Raw genomic sequence first — 13,697 nt, forward strand, 5'->3', positions numbered from 1 at the left:
TTCCAGTTGTACGTTACCAAGAACATGTCAGGAAAATCCTATAGGAAAAGCTGGACTTTATTTGGGCGTAATCAGTCCATTTAATTGATGGTAGGTGTATACTAATTAGTATTTAACATGAATTTGAATGTGACTGGTTGTTTCTGAACACTGCCACATTCCCAATTATAAAAGGGTATACACAGTTATGTAAGCTGGGTATTGGAAGTGTCTTGTTTTTCTTTTTTTATATGTTGCAATTTCACAATAAATGTGAAAATGTTTTGGACATGTTTTTTTTAACACCAAAAAAACCTGCCATTTTAACAGGGGTGTGTAGATTTTTATATCCTCTGTAGATATAGAGTATTTGCAGGCTAACGTACAGCAGGGTGCAGAAGTTTGCATACTTTGTAATTTACCCTGTGAACATTACAAATGACAGATTTCAAAAGCTTACTTAGAGAATCATAAAATAATTTTTAAAAATCAGTTATTATGAGAATTAAAGTGATCTAGATTATTTTTTCACTATAACACCTTACACATACACATACACTGACCATCACACATACACACACCAAGCTGAACTTCAAGATGTACAGTTGTACCATAAAGGGAGCATGATTTTGTACTTGGGAAAGTACATGTGGTACACCCCTGCTGAAAAACAATTCAAAACAATAGAACCCTCACAGAATTTGTAATGTTTCAATGGTAATAATGGGAATTGCATTGGTTTTAATGGAAACTGTAACAGTCCCCATGGGTATCTACTGGTAATTTATTGCCTTCTATTGATGGCATGTTATGTCTAGTGGCCATAAATACCATACCGTACCATAAAGGACCAATAATGGTAATGGTTTTAATGGAACTTGTAGTGGAAACCCTTACGATTTCTGTGATAGCTTCTATTAGGGGTTGTTGTTGTTTTCAGCAAAGAGCTAAAATGTTTTATTTTACTGTAGTGGTCCTTGTGGACTAATTAAGTACCTTAAATTATTTTTAAAGGTAAAATATAAATACCAAAAGGGGCAAAACATGCACCAGTGATGGTGCCACCCCATTGACAAGGAAAAGTACAGGACAGTGCGTATTTTTTCACAGTGACAATGAACACTGTCTTTTTTAAATAATTTTTTTAAAATATATTTGTCCTGTAGGCTAGTGTACTGTATATGTGCTCAACTTTCGCACTCAACTATGAGTACAGCTGTAAATACAGCTAACAGGATATGATACCACGTGAACTGAGCCATTAAAATGTGATGATGCTCAGGCTACATCTAACGTTTCATACTATCCGTACTACACAGTGCACCATTGAATAGTACGCGTTCTCTGGGTACCCATGGTTCTCAGTTCTCAGCTGTATACCTACTAACATACTAAACAGTGTGTGTGCCTAATACCATGCCAGGTTCTTCATGGATATGTTCTGAAATAGGCGACTATACAGTGGACGTAGCTGGCTGATTTTCAACAACAACACGGTGCAAAAATGTCTCCATTTTATGTGTTTGTACTGCTTACACCCTCGAGTGATGTGTGTATGAAATAAACAACACGTCTTTGACTTTGTTTAAAAAAAAAATGGCTGGCTCAAGGAAAGGACAACAAACAAACAAACAAACCCTATGTCTGTGATACATACAGGCTAGAAACCAACCTACGCTGTTTACAAAGCTCGCGCGCGCTCTCTCTCTCTCTCTTTCTTTCTTTCTTTCTTTCTCTCTCTCTCTCTCTCTCTCTTTCTTTCTTTCTCACACACCCCTGAAAATGAAAGCAAAAATATATTATCAGTAGCATACAGTTGTACTGTAGCATTTACATTCATGGATTCTGAAACGCTAGAGTTAAATGAATAACAGAGAGAAGGGCGAGAAGGCTGTGTAGCCTGCAACATGGCCCAGGTTTAATTAATCACAAATAAAACAGGAATAATTGCGCTTTACACTCACGGCAGCTGTCTAAGCTGGAACAGGTCATCGTCCATGATGTAAATCTACTCTTGTGTCTTTCATCGCCGTTACATTGTTGTTGTGCGCCGTGATTTCAGCACCGCGATCTGCCGGACAGCGAACGGTCGCGAAACCCACACACGCACGCACAAAGCTTACCGGGGGCGGGGCATTGAAGGGGCGGGGCCGAAACGCTGACTCAGGCGGAGTCAATGCGATTTTTGTCTCAAGTCGCAGTACTGATTAATCTGGAGAAATGCTCACACCACGAATGATTAGGACTGGCTAATATACACATCCCTAAACAGGGGGGTTTCCTCAGAACCAAAACCACAAATGAGCTATGGGCCAAGCCTTGAAAACGCTCATCTTTCAGTGGCTTCTGAGGACGTTTTTTGTTTGTGTATACACGTCTATAATATTGGTAATATCTTGCCAATAATTATTTGTGCATAAAAAAATGACCCGTAAAGTTTAAATTCGCAAGAGAAAGTAGACTAATCAGATTACTTATTGGGCCGGACAAATCATCAGTGTAAATATTACACACGTGAATATTAGAGAATTTCATCCATCCATCCATTTTCTATATCACTTATCCTATTAGGTCGCGGGGAACCTGGAGCCTATCCCAGGGAGCATGGGGCACGAGGCGGGGTACACCCTGGACGTGGTGCCAATACATCGCAGGGCACACTCACACACTCAATCACACACCTGTTTATTCACTACGGACACTTTGGACATGCCAATCAGCCTACCATGCATGTCTTTGGACTGGGGGAGGAAACAAGAATGGTTGAGCATAGTAGGAATTACCAATTGATGAATTATTACTGTAGCCTATGTATTTACACATTTCATGCTGGGTATTACAAAACAGGAAATCGATACAAAAGCATGAATTCTGTTAAAACTCCGACACTGAGCAATACAATACCATATACTGCATGGTAGCCTATGTGTGGTATGTTTTTTTGATAGACACTTCTGTAAGGCCGTCTGCCAAATGCCATGAATGTAAATGTACATAGAACACTGTATACCTTAACAAATAATACTTTAAATTCTAGTTTTATGCCGGAATGGTTCTTTTAATTTTCCGGAGGAAGTTATTAGTGCCCAAAGTGTATATTTATATAAGCTGAAATATCAGTCTGAATGTTATGATTAAAAAAAAGAATAATAATGTGAAACAAAAACTTGTGTTTCAAATGCATAGGTTTTGGTTCCCTCTCGGGTTGTCAGCTTCCTACCAACATCCAAAAACGTGTGTGTATGTGTATTGGCTACTCCACATTTCCCCCAGGTGTGAATGAGAGTTTGACTGTGTGTGTGTGTGTGTGTGTGTGTGTCTCTGTTTGTGTATAGTATTCAGACACCACAACTGAACAACATTAGCACATTATTGCAAAGCCATTATTGGCAATTACAGTTCTGATAAATGGCAGGGGTGTCTAAAGTCCTGCCCCAGGGCCAAATGTGACCTGTGGCTTCTCTCTTACAATGTATGATAGGAGGCACACCAACACATTGCACTTTTTGCTGTCACCTGATGATGGCAGCAGATTAATTTACAGAATGATATATAGTCATGACAACAGACAAAAAGCACGAAGTTAACAGTGAGAAGAGGGGACTGCAAATGAGTTTAGAAACCTCTAAGCATTTAAAAACTTTTCGTGAATTCTTGAAAGTGTCCTTAAATAAAGTGGATTGCAACCAAGTATTAAAAACGAAAACTTAATTTATAATTATTAGTTTGTACAATTACTTTTGGTCCCTGAAATAGGAGGGGACACGACATGTATAAAGTGCTGTAACTCCTACACCATTCACACAATTTAAATGCAAGTACCCTAAAATTAAAATGAAAGCTCTTACTCAAATTTATTTAAACGGCAATATACTATGGTGTACACACACACACACACACACACACACACACACACACACACACACACACACACACACACACACAGAGCATATATACCTGGTCATGAGAAAAAGAAAGTATACCTTCCTTCAGTTCTATGTTTTTATTTATCAGGTCCTAAATAACAATTGTGTGGTCCTCACCAACTTCTATGAACAAACAAATAACATCAGATGACAACAAAAACACAACATATTTCAATATGTTTTTTCCCTCACTCAGAAACCATGTGGAAAAAATAAGTACACCTTATAATTTAGTAACATTTAGAACTACTTTTAGCAACAATAACCTGAAGTAAACATTTGCTGTTGGAGTCTCTCACACCATTTAAACATTGTTTTAGTTTTTTGATGTTTGTGGGCATTCACTTATGTACAGCTTTCTTAAAATCCCACCACAGCATCCCAATGGGGCTGAGGTCTTGACTTGGCCATGATTTCTTCTGTTTTTGTGCATATCTCATAGTAAATAGTTTTAGATCTTCAAACGAAATACAACATAAATCAAAGGCAACCTGAATAAACACAATACAGTTTTTATTTTTAAAATTTTTTTTATTGAAGCAAAAAAGTTATCTAACACATATCACCCATGTGAAAAATTAATTGACCCCTTAAACTTAAAATCTGGTTTTGCCACCTTTAGCAGTAACTGCAGCCAAACACTTCCGATAAATGGAGATCAGTCTTTCACTTACTTCTAGGACTAGGACTTACTATTCTTCGGATCATTGTCTTACTGGATAATCCAGTTGTGCTTGAGTTTCAACGTACTGACTGAAGATTGGACATTCTCCTTTAGGATTTTGTGGTAGAGAGCAGAATTCATGTTTCCCTCAATTATGGCAAGTTGCTCAGGCCCTGAAGCAGCACACCAGTCCCTGAACCTACACCATCACACTGCCACCACCATGCTTGACTGTAGGTATGATGCTCTTTTTGTGGAATTCGGTGTTTGGTTTATGCCAGATGTAACGGGATGCCTGTCTTCTAAACAGTTCCACTTTCGACTTATCAGTCCACAGAACATTCTCCCAAAAGGTTTGAGGATCATCAAGATGTGTTTTGGCCAAATTCAGATGAGCCTTAATGTTCTTCTGGGTTAACAGTGGTTTTCACCTCACCACTCTTCCATGGATGCCATTTTTGCCCAGTGACTTTCTGATAGTGGAGTCATGGACTGTGACCTTTACTCATGCAAGAGAAGTCCTTGGATGTTGTCCGTGACTCTTTTGTGACCTGCTGGATGAGTGGTTGCTGTGCACTTTGAGGAATTTTGGAAGGTCGGCCACTTCTGGGAGGGTTCACTACTGTGCTGAGTTTTTCCATTTGGAGATAATGGCTCTCATTGTGATCCTCTGGAGTCCCCGAGCTTTTGAAATAGCTTTGAAATAGCTTTACCTTTCCAGACTGATGTATTTCAATCACCTTCTTCCTAATCATTTCTGGAATTTCTTTCAGCTTTGGCATAGTGTGTTACTGGGTAAGACCTTTTAACCAATTTCATGCTGTTGGAAAAAGTTCTATTTAACTGTTGATTTGATTGAACAGGGTTTACAGTAATCAGGCCCGGTTGCATCTAGTACGGCTGAACTCCATTATGAATGCAGTTTCATAGATTTGTGGAATTAGTCATTACAGGGGTAAATACATTTTCACACAGGCCCAGTGGGTATTCAATAACTTTTTTGTTTCAATAAATAACATTATCAATTAAAAACTGTATTTGTGTTTACTCAGGTTGCCTTTGTTTTATCTTAAATTTTGTTTTAATTTCTGAAACAATTTAGTATGCGATTTTCCTTTAACCTTTAAATCATTTTGCTGGGCCAATTTTGGATTAGTATTTTTCCAGAAATGCTGAAAGACTTTCAGCTTACATTAAATCTGCCTTACAAATGTTAGGCCAATGTTTGGGGAATGTTGGGCCAACAGGGCAGATAGACATTCAGCCACATTCAAATTCACCTTGCCAACACTGGGCTAGTAGGATCAACAGACTCTGGGTTGCCTTTAAATCCAGTTTGCCAAAGTTGGTCCAACATTGGCCCAACTTTCACGAGGTGGTGTAAAGCTGACTGCAGCCCCAACACTGGCAGGGTGGATTTAAATGTTGCTGAAAGGCTGGCCCAATGTTCCACTTACACTGGCCCAACGGTAGATTTAAAGAAGGTTGAAATTCTTTCAGACCTGTTGGCACAACATTGGCCTAAGTTTAACCAACATTTTGCCAACAGGGCTAACAGTCTTTCAGCCATCTTTATCCACATTGCCAACTCTGGGCTATTGTTGGGATGCATGATCAGCATACTTTTGTCTGCCTTCAAATACACTTAGCTAAAATTGGAAAGGCAGGGCCATTAGAATTTCAGTTGCCATTAAATCCACTTCTCAACATTGGGCCAGTGTGCATTTGATAGCGGCATAAAGTCTTTCAACCGCTTTGGCCCAACTATGGCTGAAAGTTGTCAGGGTGGATTTAAAGGAGACTGAAAGTCTATTGTTCCTGTTTGCCCAACATGGGCCCAATGTTAGCAAGATGGGTTTAAAGACTGCTGAAATTTTGTCAGCCAAGCTGGCCCAGCATTAGCAAGGTGGTAATAAAGGCTACAGAATATCTCACCTATACTGGCCCAACAATGGCAAGGGGTATGTGAAGGTTACTGAATTCTGTCTGCCCTGCTGGCCCAATAATAGCACAAAGACTTTCCGCTGCCTTTAAATTCATCTTCTTAATGTTGGGCAAATGTTGAGTCAGCTGCCTGAAAATCAACCATACTAACATTACATACAACATTCGCTGAATATTGGCAAGCTTGATTTAATGGTGACTGAAAGTCTGTTGACCTTGCCTGAAGAATGTTGGCCCAATGATGGCAAGGTGGCTTTAAAGATGGTGGAAAGTTTGTTTGACCTGCTGGCTCAATGTAGGCAGGGTGAAATAAAGTTGGCTGAAAGTCTGTTGGCATAACATTGGCCTGCTGGTATAACATTGGCAAGGTGGCTTTAAAGTTGATGAAAAACTAGCCCGTTTGGCACAACATTGGTTCATGCTTAAAAACAATGTTGCCAAACTTGCCAATGCTGGGCAAACATCAGCACAACTCTTGGCCATTTGGGCCAATAGTGCCGAAAGACTAAAATCCAGATTGGACCAATTTTAAATAAACCTTGCTTTTTGGGCACCATTCAACAGCAAGGCCAATAAGCTTTGGCCAGTCTTTAAATCCACTTTGCCAATGTTGGTCCTTAAAGTCTGACAGACTTTCATCTACTTTTAAATTCCTCTTGCCAAAGTTGAGCTGCATTTAAATACACTTTGCCAACATTGAGCAAATGTTTCATAATGGCCCAGTAGTATTTTAGCCACCATTAAATCATCCTTCTTGGCCGACATTCACATTGGGCCAACTTTGTGCCACAGGGTAGGAAAGGGGGATTTAAGGGTGGCAAAGAGGCTATCAGAATTGCTGGCCCAAAATTGGCTGATTTTTGGCAAGGTGGATTTAAATGCGGCTCAAAGTCTGTTCGGCCTGCTTGGCTAACATTAGCCCAATGTTAGCAAGAGAGATTAAAAGGTGGTGTAAATTCTATGTTGCCCCAAGCTTGAAAACGTCTTTACCATGATTGGGCCAAGATTGTGGCAGTAGGGACAACAGAGTTTTATGCTCCATCATGCCAATGTTGGGCCAATGTTGGCACCATGTTTGGCCAGTTGGCAAAAAAACTTTCAGCCGCTTTTAAATTCATCATGCCAACATTGGGCAAGCTGCTATAAAATGTACCTTGCCAATGTGAGGCCACGTTTAAGTCCACCTTACTATTTGGGCAGTGTTGGGCAACTGGGTCAAGAGGCTTTGACAAGCCTTTAAATTACCTTTGCGGACTTTGGACAGATGAAAACTGATGAAAGATGAAAACTTTCATCTTCCAACATTACACAGTGTTGGACCAACATTGTGTATCCAGGGTACTAAGGTACAAGGTACCCTGAAATTTAATGAAATAACTACTATATTTGGAGTATTTGCAACCTAGCTCCACCTCTGTCTCTCAAATGTGTAAGCGCAGGCACTCTCCTCTTTCTCGCTGGATTGAGGACCCGAGCAGTCATATGTCTGCTTTGGATTATGAATATTTACAATACTAGGTACAGTAATATTTTAATTGTGAAAATTGATACTTTAAAGGATATTCTAGATTAGCTTTTTTTAAAGGAAGCTAGCTTTGCTAGTGGAAAGGTATGTGTTGTATTGGCACATGGGATGAGTTATACACTGATCTAAGTGAACAAATAAATACTAAATTGGCCACATCCACAATATATGAAATTTAAAAGGGTTTATTTTAAACAAAAAGTAAGAAAAATGACCATGACCAATGAAAATATATTTTATGGATGGTATGTATTAATTTAGAATGATAGAGTACAAAGTGAATGTTAATAAATTTACATGTTGACTGAAATGTTTAAGTGAATTATAAGTTGAATATTATTATAACGAGCTTTAATGTTGATACAAGAACAAGAATTAATTGTACTTTTGGATATGTGTTTTGTAAGGCCAGGGTTCCCTTTCAAAGGGAACTTCGACGTTGCATTTAGCATAACAGTATGGGAGCGCCTTGTGTGTGACTGGTATCTGAAGCTTGTGTAAAATCATGCCTCTACTTATAGGCTGAGCATGGTAACACCTACATTAAGCAGCTCGGCTCGTGACTCGCGCTCTTCCCGGAAGCCAAAGCGAGTTGGGTTTCTGAACCTTGCGGATCTGGGCCGGCCGCTGCCGAGGCAGCTAGCCATCTCAGGTTCGGGGGATCTTTTATGGATCCGAAGAGGAGCCGGAGATGAGCTCTGCTCTCTCTCTCTTGCTCTGTCTTCCGGGTTCGGCTCTCCACTGGATTTTGGAGCTCACGTCGTGACTCCTCCTTCTGCTATGGAAAGCCAAAAGGGGAAGAAACACACACACACACACACACACACACACACACACACACACAAATAAGAGTAATAATTTCTCTCTGACTCTGAGGAGCCAGAAGGATGTGCTAAAAACTGAGTGCAGCATATAAAGAGCTGCTTGAAGTGATTACTAAGGCTGGCTAAGCCTTTTTCTCACCAGTGAAAGTAAATCGTCACACTGCAGAAACTCCCCTGTCTTCCAGAAGTGCATTACAAAATATCAGGCTTCTGGGGGGAAAACCATGCATAAGCCATATTTATAACCCCACAATGTTGGATTACTCAGCCATTGTGGGAAATAAATGGCATGGCTATTTAGCTATGCTGAAGGTGGTGGAGGCGCTTGCGAGCTACCTCTCTCCATCGACGGCAGGTAATTGGGGGGACGGCTTTGCATCCAAACCACCGCATAAGGCCAATGTGGCATTAGTGGGCAAGGCTACGCAGTAGTAGTCTATCTTGTGGGTCACTGCAGACAATGACAGTTTTGCAGGCCTACCAAGCAGACCTGCTGAGTGAGCTTGACATATGGCAGCATTCAAAAAAGCCAGTTCCTTCCCTGTTGTCTCGAGCTCACTAGTGCAAGGGAGGCCCAGAAGGCGAGTATGGCAGCCCGCCAACCCCCGCACACAGCCAGGGGAACCAGGTGGCCACAGTCACGGCCTGCTACTAGGCCTGATCTGAGAATGGTCATAAAGGCCAAGTAGGCAAAGAAGAGCGGTCCTGAGGGGACATGAGGTTGTTAGGGCAGGTAGTCCCCAGTGCTACTGTAGGGCCTCCCCTAGCCAAGGCAGTCCCAAAGTTTTCAGTGTTCTCTGGTCAGCGAGCTATCACAGGGCAACGAAAATTTAATGCTTTCCCTCCAATAAAATGTGGAATAGTTAACGTCACTAAAAGATGTGGAAACAACTGCCAAGTGTGTCTCCATGGGTTACGTCTACCATAGAAAAGGGTTACCGGGTCCAGTTTATAGCTCGACTCCCCCGGTTCAGAGGTGTGCTCACCACAGTAGTCAGCACAGACCAGACCCCGACATTAGCGCAGGAAGTAAGTTCCCCTTTGGACAATGGGGCCATAGAAAATGTACCCCACTCCCTAAGGGAGGGAGGTTTTTACAGCCATTATTTCCTGGTCCACAAAAAAGATGGGAGTATGCAGCCAATTTTAGATCTGCGTCATTTGAACCGTACTCTTCGGACATACAGGTTCAAGATGCTGACGCTCAAACTTATCGTGCCACAGATTCAGTTCGAGGACTGATTTGTGGCGATAGATCTAAAAGGTGCATATTTCCACATAGAAATATGGCTAACTTTATCCCCTCGCACCTTCACGAAGTGCATGGATGTCACTCTGGCTCCATTGTGACTCCAGGGCATCTGTGTACCAAACTACCTGGATGACTGGTTAATTCTAGCACGAGCCAGGGAATTGGCGGTTCAACATCAAGATGTTGTTCTCGCCCACATGAAGAGCTTTGGGCTCAGGTTGAATCTCAGAAAAGTATGCTTTCCCCAGTGCTGTGGACAACTTTTCTAGGGGTTATAAGGATTCTACTACGATGAGAGCATGTCTATCCCCAACATGCATAGGGTCAATCCTATCAACACTGAGCAAGATAAAGCTGGATCTTGGGAGACTATTGGCATTTATGGGCCTATTGCACAGGAGACCGTTCAGTGGTGGCTGAGAAGTTGAGGGTTTTGTCCAAGGACAAAACCTCTGAGAATAATCAGTGTCATGCGGCGATGCCTACGTGCTCTGAGAATTTGAGTGTCCCCGGTTTCTAGCCTTGGGTCACACTCTAGGGGTGTCTCATTAGCGCAAGACGGTAATGAGAGACGCCTCCCTCACGGGTTGGAGCGCAGACTTAGACAGCTCTCCAGCTCACGGTCTCTGGTGTGGCCCTCATCTGGAGCAGGGTGGCTCCATCCACAAGTAGTGGAGTCCATACGGCAAGGTTTGGCCAAGCGGTATGGCATGTGTTCGCCTCCGAGGAGACAACACATGGCCCGCTGTGGTTCGCCCTCACTCCTCCCGCACAATTAGGGCTGGACGCAATGGTGCACATGTGGCCGAGGTCACATCTGTACACTGTTCCCCCGATCGCTCTGCTCCCACAAGTTCTAGTGAGAGTTCGCCAAGACAGTCTATGTCTGCTGCTAGTAGCAACTTATTGGCCAGCTCGAATATGGTTCTGAGACATAATATCCCTGCGAGATGGCACTCCTTGGGAGATTCCCATCTGCAGGGATCCACTGTAGACCCAGTGAACTGTGCAATAGCTACAGTCCTGGAGTTCTTACAAGAACGTTTCTCAGTGGGGTGGGCTCCTTCTACAATCAGGGTTTACTTGGCCGCCGTTTCGGCCAGCCATGCCCCTGTTGATGGAGCCTCTGTGGGGCAACATCCTCTAACTTTGAGGTTCATGCGTGGTGTCACGCGGCTGAGGCCCCTCTGCAGGCCGCGCATACCTTCCTGGGATCTTCTGTGGTCCTGGAAGGTTTGACAGGTGCCCCGTTTGAGCCTTAGAGTGGATCTACTGTCTCAAGCTGGAGGGCTGATTTATAACCCTCGCCCAGAACTATAGAAACTGTGGGTCTGACCCCTGAGGGGCACCAGCTCATAGATTCTGGTCTCACAACTGAGGTTGTAGAGACCATGTTAAATGCTAGAGCACCGTCCACAAGGAAATTGTATGCACTCAAGTGGCGACTTTTTGTCTTGTGGTGTGAGGAATGTCAGCTAGACACAGTGAACTGTGCAATAGCTACAGTCCTGGAGTTCTTACAAGAACGTTTCACAGCAGGTTTGGCTACTTCTACAATCAGGGTTTACGTGGCCCCTGTTTCGGCCAGCCATGCCCCTGTTGATGGAGCCTCTGTGGGGCAACATCCTCTAGGTTCATGTGTGGTGTCAGACGGCTGAGGCCCATCTGCAGGCTGCACATACCTTCCTGGGACCTTTCTGTGGTCTTGGAAGGTCTGTCAGGGGCCCCATTTGCTCAAATGAGCCAGACTTAGAGCCTTAGAGTCAGTCTCTGAGAAGCTTCTGACTCTAAAGGTAGCTCTCCTACTGGCCCTGACATCTCTCAAGCGAGTGGGAGATCTACAAGCTCTCTCTGCTGCCCCTTTCTGCCTTGACTTTGCCCCTAGATCAGCCAAGGCCTTCCTGTATCCTAGGCCGGATTATATTCCTAAAGTGCCTTCATCGGCTGCCCACCCTGTGGGGTTGCAGGCTTTCTGCCCTCCTCTGTTCCTCACACTGGAACAAGAGAGGATGCACCTGCTGGGTCCAGTAAGGGCTCTCTGTACTTACGTCCACCACTCCGGCCAGTGGGGTAAGTCGGAGCAGCTGCTGGTCTGCTTTGGTAGTAAAGATGATGCTGTGTCAAAGCAGTGCATCTCGAATTGGATAGTGGAAGCAATCTCTATGGCTTATGAGGCGCGCGGTCTCGCCACGCCTCTGGGCATAAGAGCTCATTCCACTAGGGTGGTCACCTCCTAGAAGGCTTTCTCCAAAGACATCCTTGCAGGATGTGTGTGCGGCTGCAGGGTGGTCTACACCACACACATTCATTCGTTATTACAGCCTGGCTATTCATTCCACCCCGGGCTCGAGTGTCTTGCAGTGACCTTCGGGCTTGGGTATTTTTGAACAGGCTGCACCCTCGGTATGACGGAGTTGGTATTCCTGTTCCCATACTGTTATGCTAAATGCAACGTCGAAATTCCATTTGAAAGGGAACGTCGGGGTTACACATGTAACCCTGTTCCCTGATAAGAGAACGAGACGTTGCATAGCACTGTCAAACCAGGGCAGGCCTGTTAATTGCGTCTTCGCTTCAGATAATAGAGGCTGGCGGCGTGGTTCACAGGTGCCATGTGACGCACTTAATTGCCACGTCACCTGATCACGGCAGGCCTATAAGTAGAGGCATGATTTTACACAAGCTTCTGATACCAGTCACGCGCACAAGGTGCTCCCATGCTGTTATGCTAAATGCAACATCGAAGTTCCCTTCTCAGGGAACAGGGTTACATGCATAACCCCGACGTTTTCTTTTCCTTGTCTTTTCTGTTTGTTTTTTTTATTCCTGTTCTCCTTGGATGATTATCCTCCACAGTGAATATTCTGGATTGAAGATTGTCCCCATCTGTGATCCATGGATATTGACGCTGTGACAGGACTGGCGAGTCAACCTATGGAGTTTCTGTGACTTAGGAAAGAGACTTACTTCAGTGATAAATATCAACAGTGGTAGGATAAATAGATACTTTGTCAATTCAGATGGATTAATCCTGTCCCTGGATTCTTGGAGTAGATCAAATAATCATCGTATGTCCCAGAACTGTAATGTCATTTCATCATATTGAAAGATCTTTAGCTACAATCCATGAGAAAAGTGGATATTATTCACGCTTTGAAATTGGTGAACAATTGAGCTGAGATTTGATACCAAAACTATTGGTATTGCGATCAGAGAAAATAATGCAAAATCAAGAAAACACCACAATATGTGCAGGAGCTTGCAATTTCTCAAAATGACAGTAGATTTGCCACAGATTTTGGCCAAGACATGTCATGTAATGGCGTCATATGGCGCATTGTGATGACATCACAACAAGCAGTCAGCCAAAGCCCTCTTTGATTCATGTGTCGAACATGGGTACAGCTAAAATGACATATTTACCAACAAACATCATTGTGAAAGACAGTGCAAAACAATTTCATGCAATTACAATTTTGCCAGTTAAAGTAGTTTTCTGCAAAACATACTGCAAGTACAAAACATTACTGCTGCAAAATCAAGTTCAGAGAAGATATTGGGTTTTGAATCTGAACTTAAATGG

The 13,697-nt window shown here is 42.9% G+C and overlaps 1 protein-coding gene across 3 annotated transcripts in view; it reads right to left on the minus strand.

Moving 5' to 3' along the window:
* svopa (SV2 related protein a) overlaps nucleotides 1–2,075 on the minus strand; it is a 43,954-nt gene extending 41,879 nt beyond the window's left edge. For all 3 annotated transcript variants that reach the window (XM_017452464.3, XM_017452463.3, XM_017452462.3), the window contains exon 1: nucleotides 1,944–2,075. In XM_017452464.3, the coding sequence (XP_017307953.1) occupies nucleotides 1,944–1,978 (35 nt within the window). In that variant the 5' untranslated portion in view covers nucleotides 1,979–2,075. The remainder of the gene's footprint in view (nucleotides 1–1,943) is intronic.
* Nucleotides 2,076–13,697: the final 11,622 nt, after the last annotated feature.

The sequence above is a fragment of the Ictalurus punctatus genome, chromosome 22, assembly GCF_001660625.3.
Source record: "Ictalurus punctatus breed USDA103 chromosome 22, Coco_2.0, whole genome shotgun sequence".
NCBI classification, from domain to species: domain Eukaryota; kingdom Metazoa; phylum Chordata; class Actinopteri; order Siluriformes; family Ictaluridae; genus Ictalurus; species Ictalurus punctatus.